The sequence below is a fragment of the Myotis yumanensis genome, unplaced genomic scaffold, assembly GCF_028538775.1.
Source record: "Myotis yumanensis isolate MYYU_CA2020_CCGP unplaced genomic scaffold, mMyoYum1.0.hap1 SCAF_5, whole genome shotgun sequence".
Taxonomy (NCBI): Eukaryota; Metazoa; Chordata; class Mammalia; order Chiroptera; family Vespertilionidae; genus Myotis; species Myotis yumanensis.
The window spans coordinates 79,271,836-79,285,176 of record NW_027223756.1 but is presented as its reverse complement, the minus strand read 5'-3'; the positions used below and the strand labels follow the sequence as shown (position 1 = coordinate 79,285,176).

At 55.7% G+C, this 13,341-nt stretch overlaps 1 protein-coding gene across 2 annotated transcripts; it reads right to left on the bottom strand.

Moving 5' to 3' along the window:
* Positions 1 to 260: 260 nt before the first annotated feature.
* On the bottom strand, positions 261 to 13,119 carry TNFAIP8L1 (TNF alpha induced protein 8 like 1). 2 transcript variants are annotated; one of them, XM_070415867.1, is made up of 2 exons: positions 13,043 to 13,119; positions 261 to 3,253 (listed from the first exon to the last, which is right to left on the bottom strand). In XM_070415867.1, the coding sequence occupies exon 2, from the start codon at positions 3,246 to 3,248 to the stop codon at positions 2,688 to 2,690; it is 561 nt and encodes a 186-aa protein (XP_070271968.1). In that variant the 5' UTR covers positions 3,249 to 3,253; positions 13,043 to 13,119; the 3' UTR covers positions 261 to 2,687. The 2 variants fall into 2 exon arrangements, with proteins under 2 accessions (XP_070271968.1, XP_070271969.1); XM_070415868.1 differs by lacking the exon at positions 13,043 to 13,119 and adding an exon at positions 11,873 to 11,952.
* Positions 13,120 to 13,341: the final 222 nt, after the last annotated feature.

Genomic DNA, 13,341 nt, shown 5'->3' with positions numbered 1-13,341 from the left:
GTCCCTCCCAGGCCTGATCGTGCATCAGTGGGGTCCCTCAGCTTGGCCTGCAACCTCTTGCAAAACGGGACCCCTCAGGGGATGTCGGAGAGCCTGTTTCAGCCTGATCCCGCAGGCCACTCCCCTTGGGAGGGCGCCAGACGCAGGGCTCATGGTTGGTGAGCGCGGCAGTGCGAGCCTCTCCTGATTGGGACTGATTGGGCGAGAGCCCTCGGCAGGCACAGTGAGGCCAGGATGAGCGGGAGCGACAGGCAGGAGCTGCAGGCAGTGTCGGACTTCGGGTTTTGGCCTGGTCCCTGCAGCCACCCAGAGGGACCCCACCTGTGCACGAATTCGTGCACCGGGCCTCTAGTATAGTCATAATATTGTAATAACTGTGTATGGTGCCAGGTGAGTACTAGACTTATTAGAGTGATCACTCTATAAGTTACATACATATCTAACTGCTATGCAGTACACCTGAAACTAATATAATATTGTATGTCAACTGGAATCGAAAAAATACTTTTTAAAGATTTTTTTTCCCTTCCAATCCTCACCCGAGGACATGCCTATTGATTTGGAAGAAAGGAGGGAGGGAGGGACATGAATGTGAGAAACATCGATCAGTTGCCTCCCGTATGCTCCCCAACCAGGGACCAAACCCACAACCTAGGCATGTGCCCTGACCCAGAATTGAACCCACAATCCTTCAGTGCATGGGACGATGCCCCAACTAACTGAGCCACACCAGCCAGGAAGGGCTCAAGAAAAATTGTTTTTTAAAAGGCAAAAACCCCAAGAAAGGAGAAAACTCGGCACCAAGCAATTCAAGTCAGTTTCACAGAATGTCAGTGGAAGACGTGTGCTTTTATTTAAATTTTTCTGTAGTGCTCTTTGGTTTTTCAAAATTAAATCCCAAACTTATAAAGAGTCAAGAGGCAGAACAGCCCATCCAGGAACAAGTACAAGCATTATGCATATTGATAAATTCAGTCAGCAGAGCTGAGGGCAAAGAATTTCATCTGGGGCTTCTCAGACTACTCAAAATGCGCGTTTGCTCTTGAATATGAAGCTCTGTCTCTTGACTGGAGAGGTAAGTGGGAAAGTTGGCCTTGGAGCGGTGACGTAGGAGGTAGGAACAGCCAGCTCCCCGGTGAAAGGCTTTGGCTTCTTCAAGGAAGCAGAGACCAAACCACAGAAAGGCTGACCTGAATCTGGGGGCATAATCTTATCAGCCAGCACAGCAGGCCAGGGAGAGGCAAAAGGGAGAGGTGGAGACTGTGGCAAAGCAGAGAGGGGCAACCTCTATGCAGCTTCACCAGCAGGCAATGCAGGCTTAGCCGGGGTTTAGAGAGAAGCTCCACATCTGGATTGGCACGTGCAGTTCCCCAGTTTTAAATGTTGTCAACTGATTCCAGATGGCTCAAACACAGGCTGGGGGCAAGCAAACCCATCTTCTCACCAATGCGGCCTGCAGGCTTCCCGTCTGCAACCTTTGCCCCGAAGGAACTAGGCCCAGTTCTGTGAAACAGTCACAGGAGGTCATTCCCCCTCTCCCTTGGGCACCCAGAATAGCCTTCCTGACCCGGCGGGACCTGTAGCCGTTTTGCAATCTATGCCCCCTGCTGACAAAATGTGCAAATGCACTCCCACACCCACATATCTGTCCATGCCCTGAGCTGAGGATCACTGCATCTTTTGGGTGTCCCCAAAGCCAAGATTTGTGAGCTTTGCTTTCTGAGGTCTGAAAAACATTTGTTAGTGTGTTTGCTTTTCAAACATGAAATGATCAATGGAAAATGTGCCTGCGTCTCAGATGTCTTTTTCCTTGTGCCCGGTATGGAGAATGCACTGTCCCCTCCCCCGTGGGAGTCAGAGCTAGGATCCCAAGCAAACTGAGGTGTCCTCACCCATCCACCGGCTCCCTGCGCTCACTCCTGGGCTGGGCGGCTTAAGGAGAGGCTTGTTTCCTCTCAGTCATGGAGGCCAGAAGTCTCAGGTCCAGGTTTCCGCCAGTCGGTTCCACGCCTCTCTCCCAGGGCTGGGGCTGCTGCCACCCTGGGTGTTCCTTGTTTTGTAGCACTTCCCTCCAGTGTCTGCTCCACCTTCACATGGCATTCTCCTCTCGTTCAAATTTCTCCCTTTTAGAAGTGTCCCGGTCACACTGGGTCAGGGGCCCACTGTGCGCCACTGAGATCTGATCTTAACCCATTATGTCAGCAGCGACCCTGTTTTCCAAATATGGGTCACACTCGAAGTCCTGGGGGTTAGAACTTCCACAAAGGGGGGGACACTGCTCACCCCATTACTTTCTTCCAGTTCAGTGTGACTCCTTTCTGAAGGAATTAGAAAGCCCAGGTTACAACATGAAGTGGGCAGCACCAGCCGTCAGATGGCATCCAGTGAGTTGAGGGGTGCCATCGGTTGTCACGGTTCAGGACAGACGGGCCTGAGCAGAGAGCGGTCTCGAGGTGCGTGGGGAGGCCACTGGCCTCGCAGGCTGTGCCAGTTTCCACGCTGAATTCCTCTCTCCAGAGAGATGAGGTGGGAGAGGTGACAAGGGTCCATAAAACTGCTGCTTTAAACCGTTCAGCAACCTTTGAAAGGGGGCAGGTCATCTGTCTGGGAGTTTGGCTAGAATCAGACTGGGGATAAGAGGGTCATAAACTATAAACCCACAGATCCCCAGGCCCCGCAGGATGGGGTCAGATGCTGTCCTCGTCCAGCATCCTGGTGAGCCCCTCACAGATCCGGCGCAGGTGGGAGACGTAGGGTTCGGCCGGCCCGTAGAGCATGGCCAGGAAGTCGCAGTTGGCAAAGTGGCCGAAGACGTGGTTGATGCGGCCGTGGGACTTGGCGGTCAGGTGCGGGCCCACGGCCTGGTGCAGCAGATCCCGGCACTCGAGGAGGGCGGTGGCCAGCACACGCCGGTCGAAGGTGAAGTCCACCTGGTGGAAGCTGACGGCCGTCATGGCCAGGCGGCGCGCCCTCTGGCGGAAGCGCTGCAGGAGCACCAGCTCCTCTCCGCCCAGCTGGCCGCTGCGGAGCAGGACGCCCAGCTTCACCGCCACCTTGATGAGGTTCTTGAGCACCTTCTGGGCCTCCTTGCGGCTGCGCGTGAACTCCTTGGTGGCGCGGTACAGCTCATCCAGCACTTCGCTGCTCGTGTCGTCAATGAACACGGCCACGGTCGCCTTGGATGCCACCTTGCTCAGGAGCTTCTTCTGGGCCTGCAGGGCCAGGCTCTTGGTGCTGAAGGTGTCCATTAGCCCTGCCGGGGAAAGAGGCCCAGCATCAGTTCCCCCGCCCCGGGCCTTGCCCCTTTCCTGGTGGCTCCTATACAGCCCGCAAGGCCCTGCCCCTCAGCACGGCCTCTCCCCCTTGTAGCCTCATCCCTCAGCTCAGCCTGGATACCACCTCCCCCGGAAAGCTATCCCCGAACAGTCAAACCCAGGGAGGCACCTCCTCTGGGCCACACACGCCCCAGGCTCCCCCATCACTGCTCTGCTCCCCCTGGCTTTGCTACCCCTGGTCTGCCCCACCCCAGGCCACAGTGGGGGCAAAGGGCCTGATTTCTTACCCGCTGTGTCCTTGGAGATTCCAGAAACATCTGCCGAGTGAGTAAGAGGAACCCGAGACCCACCCCCAGCCCCAGGCCCTGGTCAGAATCCACCCCCACCCTGGCCCCAGGCTGGCCAGACCAGGAATGTGCTGTGGGCTCCCACTCACACCCAAGGGCTCCTACAAAGCCCGTCTTTGTGGGAGCTCAGACCCCGGGAGAAGGCCAACCCCTGGCCGCCCTCTCCGAGGTTAGGGCGGGCACAGGGATTCCTGGAGCAGCCTTCCCTGCCCCCTACACCAGTCACCAGACCTCGGGGCTACACAGGCCGGGGCCTAAGCTAGGGTACCACTGACTCAGCACCGTGTGGCAGGCCCTGGCCGGCACATGTGCCCGTTTTGTCATTCCACCGGGCAGTGGGCAGGTTGCCCATTCTGCAAAAGCAAGCACCGAGGCTGAGCCACTGCCCAAGGCCACACAGGAACACAGTGCTCCCCCAGCGCCGCTGCTCGTCAGCCCCCCCACCGTTCCCAGCTGACACTACAAGTCACCCCCAGTCCTGGGGGGTCGGGAGCTGTCCCCCGTGACAAAATCAGCCCTCTGACCACTAGGTCAAGAGACATAACTGCCCTGTGCCTCAGTTTCCCAATTTATAAAGATAAGAACTAACTCTGCCCTGGAGCAGAAGCTCATGGCCAACCCAATGCCCACCAGCTGTGCCCGTCCCCTGGGCAAGAGGCTGGACCCCGAAGCCATCCAGCAACCTGGATGAGAAGGCCTCTGTGACAGCAGCGGCGTCAGGCTAGCCACTGGGCACAAGTACCTACGCCTCCCAGATGCCCTCCCACCAGTTTCTCTAGAACATTCTATTCCATTCCCTTTACTCGTTCTATAAACTCCTGCTCATCCTTCAAGTCTCAGCATCACCGTCACCCACTCCTAGAAGCCTTCCCAGAGGTCCCAGGCTGGGCCAGGTGCCCCTTGGCTCCCACGACGCCCTGGGCATCCTCCATTGTGGCCCCGAGACCTTGGCTTCCATGTCCGCCTTGCTGACCACACGTGCAGGGGTTGATCACAGAGCGTCTCCAGTGGCCAGCCCAGGGCCTGGTACATAGCAGGTGGCCCGTGTTTGTGGAATGTATCAGGGAAAGGATGCCTGTAAACATTGGAATGAGAGAGCACTCCCAAGGCCTGGGTCTAATCTCCCCAGTTTACAGATGGGCAAACTGAGGTTCAGAGAGGAACTTTCTCCAAGTCCAGGGATGAGGCCCAGGCTCTGGACCCCAAGGGCCCTGGAGCCCAGTTCCTTCTGCCTATTTTGGTTGCTGTGTGAGCCCAGGCAGGGGCTCTCTGGCCTTGACCTTCCCATCTGTAGGTCCTGAGGTGAGGCGTGCTGGTTCTAGAGGGAGTTGGGCCTATCTGCAGTCTTTAGAAAGGACCTGGGCCCCCGCAGCACCCCCTCCCCAAGCCAGAAGGAAAAGGGGTGGGAGTGGAGGCAGCTGCAGCCTCCCTCCCCAGCCTCCACACTTCTAGCTCCTCCAGCCAGTCCCCAGATCCGCCACACCTGGGCCAGCCCAGCTGCAGGCCCACCCCTCCTCCCGGACCCATTGTTCTGCCAGAAACACTGCAAACAACCAGGGAGGGGGGGGGCGGGCAGCAGGTCATGGATCAAAATAAACCCTGGCCTTCCTTCCTGCCTGCTGTGCTCACACAGGTCCGAGGAAGAACAAGCCAGGAGATGGCCAGGCTGCGCCACACCAGCCCTTCTGAGTCAGGGTCTTTCCAGGAACTGCCCCGAAGTTCGGGGGCCACCAAATGCCAGAACCCCACTGTCATTACAAGCCAGAAAAGCCCACTAATGTTTTAGAGGCTGTGCCAGAACATTCATTCAGCTGCTCAATGAGCATTTATGGAGCACCAACTGTGTACCAGGCACTGGGAAGACACCGATGACAAAAAGAGATCTGGTCCCTGCTCTGCTGGGGATCCCGACCCTCTAGACCAGGGGTCCTCAAACTTTTTAAACAGGGAGCCAGTTCACTGTCCCTCAGACCGTTGGAGGGCTGGACTATAGTTTTAAAAAAAACTATGAACAAATTCCTATGCACACTGCACATATCTTGTTTTGAAGTAAAAAAACAAAACGGGAACAAATACAATATTTGTATTTGCATGTGGCCCGCGGGCTGTAGTTTGAGGACCCCTGCTCTAGACCCCATGCCAATTCCTTATTACAAAATCCTTTGGGTGCTCCCGTTCTTCCTTGAAACAGACTCCGCAGGCACTATCAGCTACCTCTACCCACCAGTTTGAAAGTAAAATGAATAGATGGTGAGACAGGCCACCATCTGCGGGGATTGAGGGCATGGCGTCTGGGATGCTTCATGTTCTGTTCAATCTGGGGCCATACGAATATAGAACGTCTCTGAGTTATATGCCTGCACTAAAAACCAGCGAAGTGTACACTTTAAAATATGAACTTTATGGTATGTGAATTATATTTAAATAAAGAATATCTAACATTTCTCCAAAGAAGATACACAAATGGCCAATAAGCAGCTGAAAAGGTGGTCCACATCCTTGGCCACTATGATCTATCACTTCACGCCCACCAGGACGGCTCTTAGAAAAAAGACAATATCACCCTGGCCGGTTGCTCAGTGGTTAGATCACTGGCCCAAACACCAGAGGGTCACAGATTCAATTTCCAGTCAAGGGGATGTGTCCAGGTTGCAGGTTCGATACCCAGCCCCCCGTCAGGGCATGTGCAGGAGGCAACCAATCGGTGTACCTCTCTCACATCTCTCACACACCACTCTTTCTCTCTCACTCTCACACTCTCTTTCTCCTCCCTTCCTTCTTTCCTTTCTCTTCACTTCCTCCTACCTCCCTACCTGCCTTCTACTCTCCCTAAAAATCAATGGAAAAGCGTGGCTCAGTGGTTGAACGTTGACCTATGAACTAGGACAGTGGTTCCCAAACTTATTTGGCCTACCACCCCCTTTCCAGAAAAAATATTACTCAGCCCCTGGAAATTAATTTTTTTTAAATTTTAATAGCAGTTACTCATTGCCCCCAAATGCACCTGTGGCCATCACCGCCCCCCTGGATCGCTGCAGCGCCCACCGGGGGGTGGTAGCGCCCACTTTGGGAATCACTGAACTAGGAGGTCATGGTTCAATTCCCGGCCAGGGCACATGTCCTGGTTTCGAGCTCGGTCCCCAGTGGGGGATGTGCAGGAGGCAGCCGATCAATGATTCTCTCTCATCATTGATGTTTCTCTCTCTCTCTCTCCCTCTCCCTTCTTCTCTAAAATCAATAAAAAATATATATTTTTAAAAATCAATGGGAAAAATATCCTCGGGTGAGGATTAACAACAACGAAAGGCAGTATCAGGTGCTGGTGAGGCTGTGGAGAAACGAACCCTCACACGCACAGACGGTATGAAAATGGAAAACGGTGCAGCTGCTGTGGAAAACAGTTCTGGCAGTTCCTCAAGCACAGAGTTACTGCGTGACCCAGCAATTCCACTCATAAACGTCTGCTCCCCCAAATGAATACACACGTCCACACAAAAACCCACACGCACATGTCAGAGCAGCACAATCCATGTGGCCCAAAAGTGAAACCCCAATGACCATCAACAAATGAGTAAACAAAATGTGATCCATACACTGGAATATTACTCGGCCATGAAAAGGAGCTACAATGGGTGGACCTTGAACACATGATGCTCAGTGAGAGAGGCCAGACCCAAAAGGCAACACAGTGTGTGACTCCATGTATGTGACATGTTCAGAAGAGGCAGATCCACAGAAAGCGGGTTGCCAGGGGCTGGAGGCAGGGGGTGAGGACTGACTGCTGATGGAGACAGGGCTTCTCTCAGGGGTGGTGGAATGTTCTGGAATTTGAATACTTTAAAATGGTTAGTTTATAGCTCATCAAGCGGAGCACTATTAAGTGTATACACCTATATCTTTAAGCCCCTCACTATATTTTATAGCTCGTTTTCTACAGTGCTAACTGAATTTAAAAGTAGGATCTGGCCCAAACTGTAATACAAACAGAAAGTAAGATAATGCCACAAGAGTTGTAAAACACTTTCACATTGATAGGCACTCAGGAGGTCCTCAGGACATGTCTGTTTTTTAATTGATTTTAGAGAAAGAGAAAGAGAGGGAAATCTGTTGTTCTACTTATTTATGCATTATTTTTTAAAAATATATATTTCATTGATTTTCCACAGAGAGGAAAGGAGAAGGATAGAGAGCTAGAAACATCGATGAGCTAGAAACATCGATGAGAGAGAAACATCGATCAGCTGCCTCCTGCACACTCCCCACTCAGGATGTGCCCGTAACCAAGGCACATGCCCTTGACCAGAATCAAACCCGGGACCCTCCAGTCTGCAGGCCGACGCTCCATCCACTGAGCCAAACCGGTCAGGGCTATTTATGCATTATTGATTGATTCTTGTATGTGCCCTGCTGGGGATCAAACCCGAAACCTTGGCATATTGGGATGACTTCCTAATCAACTGAGTTACCTGGCCAGGGTGAGACATGTTTGATTAAAAAGAATTTCCCTCCTTAAAAGCTCAAGCTCACTGCACTCAAGGATGGAGCAAATCTATCAGAGGTTTGCCCATATGGTGAACACCCTATATAATAAAAGGCTAATATGCAAATAGACCCAACGGTGGAACAACCGGTTGCTATGATGCACACTGACCACCAGGGGACAGATGCTCAACACAGGAACTGCCCCCTGGTGATCAGTGCGCTCCCACAGGGGGAGTGCCTCCCAGGCAGAAGCCCTGAGCTGGGCTCAGGGCTGGCGAGTGCAGCGGTGGTGGCGGGAACCTCTCCTGCCTCCGCGGCAGTGCTAAAGATGTCCACCTGAGGTGTCCCGGACTGCAAGAGGGCACAGACCGGGCTGAGGGACCCCGCCCTCCTCTAGTGCACGAATGTCGAGCACCGGGCCTCTAGTCCTATATAATAAAAGCCTAATATGCTAAGTGTCCGACTGTTTGTTCAACTGGTTACTATGATGCTCACTGACCACCAGGGAGCAGACACTCCAACCAGTAGGTTAGCTTGCTGTTGGGGTCCGGCCAATTGTGTGAGACAGGCTGGACATGCCCTGGAGCCCTCCTGCAGTCCCTCCCCAGCCCCGATCGTGCACCAGTGGGGTATCTAGGCCTGGCCTGCACCCTCTTGCAATCCGGGACCCCTCAGGGGATGTTGGAGAGTCACAGGCCAGGCCGAGGGACCCCACCGATGCACAAATCCACGCACCGAGCCTCTAGTATAGTTATAAATGCCTACCAAAAGAGTTCCATCTCCCTTCCATTTACCCAGGAATATTCACTGAATATTAAAATGGTGCAAAAAAACCACCCCCACTCATCAGCTTATGTTTTTGGCAGGACATTAGGAAGTGGAGGCCGAGGGCTGTCCTGAGCGTGGCTGGACATCTAGTGTCCCTGATCCCTGTCCCCAAACACTAGAACATCCTGCTATTATCAGAAGCAAAAAAAAAAAAAAATAGTTTTCCAAATTTCCAAAATGGCCCCTAAGAGAGGTCGCCCACACTGGAAGGAGGGCCAGAAACCAATGCACATGGAAATAAACAGGATAATTTCAGGGCCATGGGGGCAGGGGGGGAAGTGACAGGAACAGGCAGGTGACATGGGCTGGGGTTGTCGGGAAGGCCTTTCTGAGGTGGCGCCCCTGGAGCTGGGACTGAAAGGACAAGGTCTGGGGGAAGGTTGAGCCAGGCAGAGCGAGCGGCCTGTCCACCGGTCCTGGGGCAGGACCTGTCCGGCTGTTAGAGGAACAGCAAGGCCACAGGCCCATTCACAGCCCCTCACAGGCCACAGTGGCTCCAGACAAGCCCCTGCCCTTAGGGGCAGCTTTCCCTTCTGTGAAATGGGTGTCCAGACACCCAGCGGCTCTGTTGACTCCTGCCCTGCCCCCCACATGCTTCCCCCAAACACTGGAGCCCGGTCCAGGCTTCGGACTTTTGCTCTCTGCCAACCCCGTTTCAGGTTTGGACGCCGACCTTTGTCCCCGATCCCATTCTGGACACTCCAACTCCCACTGTTCCTGGAAGTCACCCCCAACCCCCCTCTTCTTCTACCCCAGGCAACCACAGACCCACTTCCTGTCCCTGGATCTGCTGTCCTGGACATTCCACATAAACGGAACCGCGCGCTGTGAGGCCCTCTGGGTCTGGCTGCTCTCACTGAGCATCATGCGTGCAAGGTCCATCCACACTGCAGTGCGTGTGGGTGAGTGCTCTGCTCCTTTTCGTGGCTCCATAACATTCCAGACCTTATTTCTAATACAGTGTCATTAACCCTAATTCCAGAGTCTGTCATTTTTAGTAAATGGCAAAATTCCTGGAAATACAGCAGCAAGGGGCTCTCGTGAGCCGGGGTGAGACTGCTCCGGGGTGCCCCTGGCCCACGGGCAGCCTGCCCCGCCCCATGAATTCTTCATGCCCCACACAAAGGGTGTCAATAATTGATGCACACCAGCCACTCCTCTGCTCTCTGTCCCGGCTGCAATGGCCAAGGACGGCCTCAGGGGGCCCCCCCCGCCTCTGCCCACTGTAGCAACAGACCGTGTTCCCACACAACATCAGGTTCCCGCTACAGGAGCCCTTTATCAACCATCGCTCACACTGCTCGGTCAGTGCTCACTTTAAATATGGCCAAAGGGAAGGGGAATCTGCTTGTCTGAGGTTGGGGAGACACCAGTGGTTATCACACTGGGTTTCCTAGAGCCCTTGGGGGCCACCCCAAGGACAAGCAGGGTCTGGCCACCTGCCGGGGTGCAGTGAAAGCCAGGACACTTGCAACTGTGGTCAGATTTCTACCAAAGGAAGGGTCTGGGGGCCAAACAGGAAAGTTGGAAGACCACTGCCAAACCCATGCAAGGAAGCACAGGACCGGCCGGGGCTAAGTGGAGGCTTCAGGGTCACAGGGCAGGAAAGTGGATGCAGCTCCTAAATGAGTTCTGGCTTCACCCCATTCTCACCGACCCCAGGCCTCATCCCTGGTCCCCTGGCCCCATGCTGTCCTCCCTGAAGCAGCCACCAGAGGGCGCCAGTAAAAACCTAAGTGGGGCCCCAGCCCTCTGCTCACTTCCCTCCTGGCTATCCACTTCCTCTGTCATCTCCCTGCCCTTATCTCCTCCTCCTCCTCCTCCTCCTCCTCCTCCTCCTCCTCCTCCTCCTCCCTCTTCCTCCCTCCTCTTCCCTCCTCCTCCCCAGCTCACTCTGCCCCAACAGGCTTCCTCCCTGTTACTCCACACACCAGGCAAGGTCCTGCCCTAGGGCCATTGCTGGGTCTGTGCCCTCTGCCTGGAATGCCCTTCCCCCCAGGTCTCCAGTAGCTGTTTCTTCCTTGTCATTCAGGAAGAATGACAAGATCAAATGCCGCCTCCTCAGGAGGCCCACTCGGAACCCCCATGTAAACTAACGTCCCCATCCATCCGACTCCCCATTATCTTCATGCAGTTACAACTAAGTGTAACGCTTTTTCTGGCTGAAAGTACATGTCTTCCAACCCTGAAGCTTGGCTCACAGTAGGTGCTCAGAATCTGTTTGTTGAATGAATACACGACCTCTCAGAGGGTCATAGAGATCTCATTTCTGGGCCCCGCTGTTCAGCCTGGGAAACTGAGACCCAGAGACAGAGTTATCCCAGGGTTACATGGTAGCACAGCAGCAGCCTCTCTGGAGGGGGGCTCCCCAAGGTGGACGCTCCCAACTACCACCACCACACTGGACGTAAGGGGAAACTGAGGCCTGGAGGACAAGGCCTTAGAAGATCTCAAGGACTCAGCCTGTGGTCCCTCCATGGAAGCTCAGGAGGGTGGGATTCCAGGGGAGGTCGTCTCAGGGAGGGGCGCAGAGGCATCCCAAAGGTGTGTATGCTGTGGAGCTGGGCCTCGTCCTGCCAGCTCTCGGTGTATCACACCTGGGGCTGAACCCAGACCAGCATGAGTTATTAGTCAGCATCTGCCTCTAAGTGTGGCTGTTTTCATGCCAACAGCTGGTTTTTCCTGGGCACCGTCTTGTGGCCCCATTTGACAGACAGAGACGCTGAGGCCTCCTAAATCCACCTCATTAGACCACCAAGCAGCCAACAGGCCCCTCACCTGCCCAGGCCTCAGACACACCCAGGGCTATACACGGCAGGAGGCAGCAGGAGGGGACACCATGGGGCCTCAAATCTGCACCTGCCTAATTTCTTCTTAGGGACCCCCTGCCTGCTCCCCATCAGAATGGGATTCAAGACCCCCACGGGCCCGGGCACTCACCTGCCGCCGGTGTCCCAGGCCACGGAGCCTGCCAAGTGCGAGAAGCACAGCCCAGGTGTTTGTGTGGCCCGGGCTGCAGCTCTTTGTTATGGTTTCCATAGGTACAGCGTCCCTGGGCCGGCCCTCCTCCACCCCTCCCAGCTGCCCAGCCCTTGGCCCAGCCCATCCAGGCAACTTGTTATGTTTTAAAATTGACATTGTGGGCCTGGCATGGTGGTGGGGGAAACGGCGCGTACATAGGCCCTGAGGCAAGACGATGCCTGGGTGTGAAGGTGGAGGCTGTGTGCCTGGACAGCTAGGGAGAGGGAAAGTGGGAGGATGTGAGGGCCAGAAGAAATGCCTCTGTTCCATTGTGGAGGGGGAAACTGAGGCCCAGAGAAGGGAAGGGAAGTGCCTGTGGACATGAAGGAGACTCACATTCCTGCATTTAACCCTGGAGGCAGCACTCAGCCCCAGGAGTCACGTTCCTGCCATTATTCAGACAGGAAACTGAGGCTGGGAGAACCAAGTCATCCGTGAGTGGTGAGTGGGAAGCAGGTTTGTCAGATCCCAAGGTCTGAACTCCCCAACCATTTGCACAACTGCTCTCGACCATCTGCAGCCCCTCAGGGCCTTCACCGCCTCCAGCTGGGCTCAGACTACTCGGGAGGTAACCATGGAGACCCGTGTACACCTGGGGCTGCCCCTGCTCCCGGAGGGGCCCCAGGATGGAGGAGGCGGTGAAGCCGGCAGATCTGGGTCAGCTCACCTGCCAATTACCTCAGCGGGTGACCGTCCCAGTTCACAGCTGGCAAAACTGAGGCCAAAGCTTCAGGCCACCGGGGAGCTCCTAGGGGGCGGGTGTGGGCCTGGGCCAGGCTCTCCCAGCAGCCTGGAATCTGGCCCCAGCACCTGGCGCCAGGTGCAAGGAGTAGAGTCCATCAGAGTCCCCATGGGGGGGGGGGGGGGGGCTATCGATGGCCGTGGGGGCAGTTCAGACCCACTGTGCCTTCCCCTAACCCTGCAGCAGAAGAGGGTCCGAAACCGAGGGAGAGGGAGAGGGAGAGAAGAGGGAGACCCAGGCAGGAGTACAGGCGGACGGGGCAGCGGGCTTTGCAGGGGCACAACGTGGCGGGAGAGACGGAGGGCGCCCAGGCAGCCCCGGGAATGCGCCCCGCATCGCGCTCTCACCTGCTCTTCGGGGCCCGTCGTGGGTCCGACAGCCGGGATCCGGTCCCGCAGCCTCCGAGGGCCGATGCGCCCGCCGCGGAACTCGCGCTGGTTAACCCAGCGGGTGGGGCGGGAAGCTCTAGCCCTCGGGTCGCCCGGCCCCTCGCCGGGCCCCGCCCCCTCCCTGCCCCCGCCCACTCGGAGGGGGCTGGGCCAAGGGCATGGGCTCAGCCAATAGCAGTGCGGGCGGCGTACGAAAAAGCCAATGGAAGCAGGTCACCGCCGCGGGGGGCGGGGCTAGGGGCGGGGCCAGGCGGCTC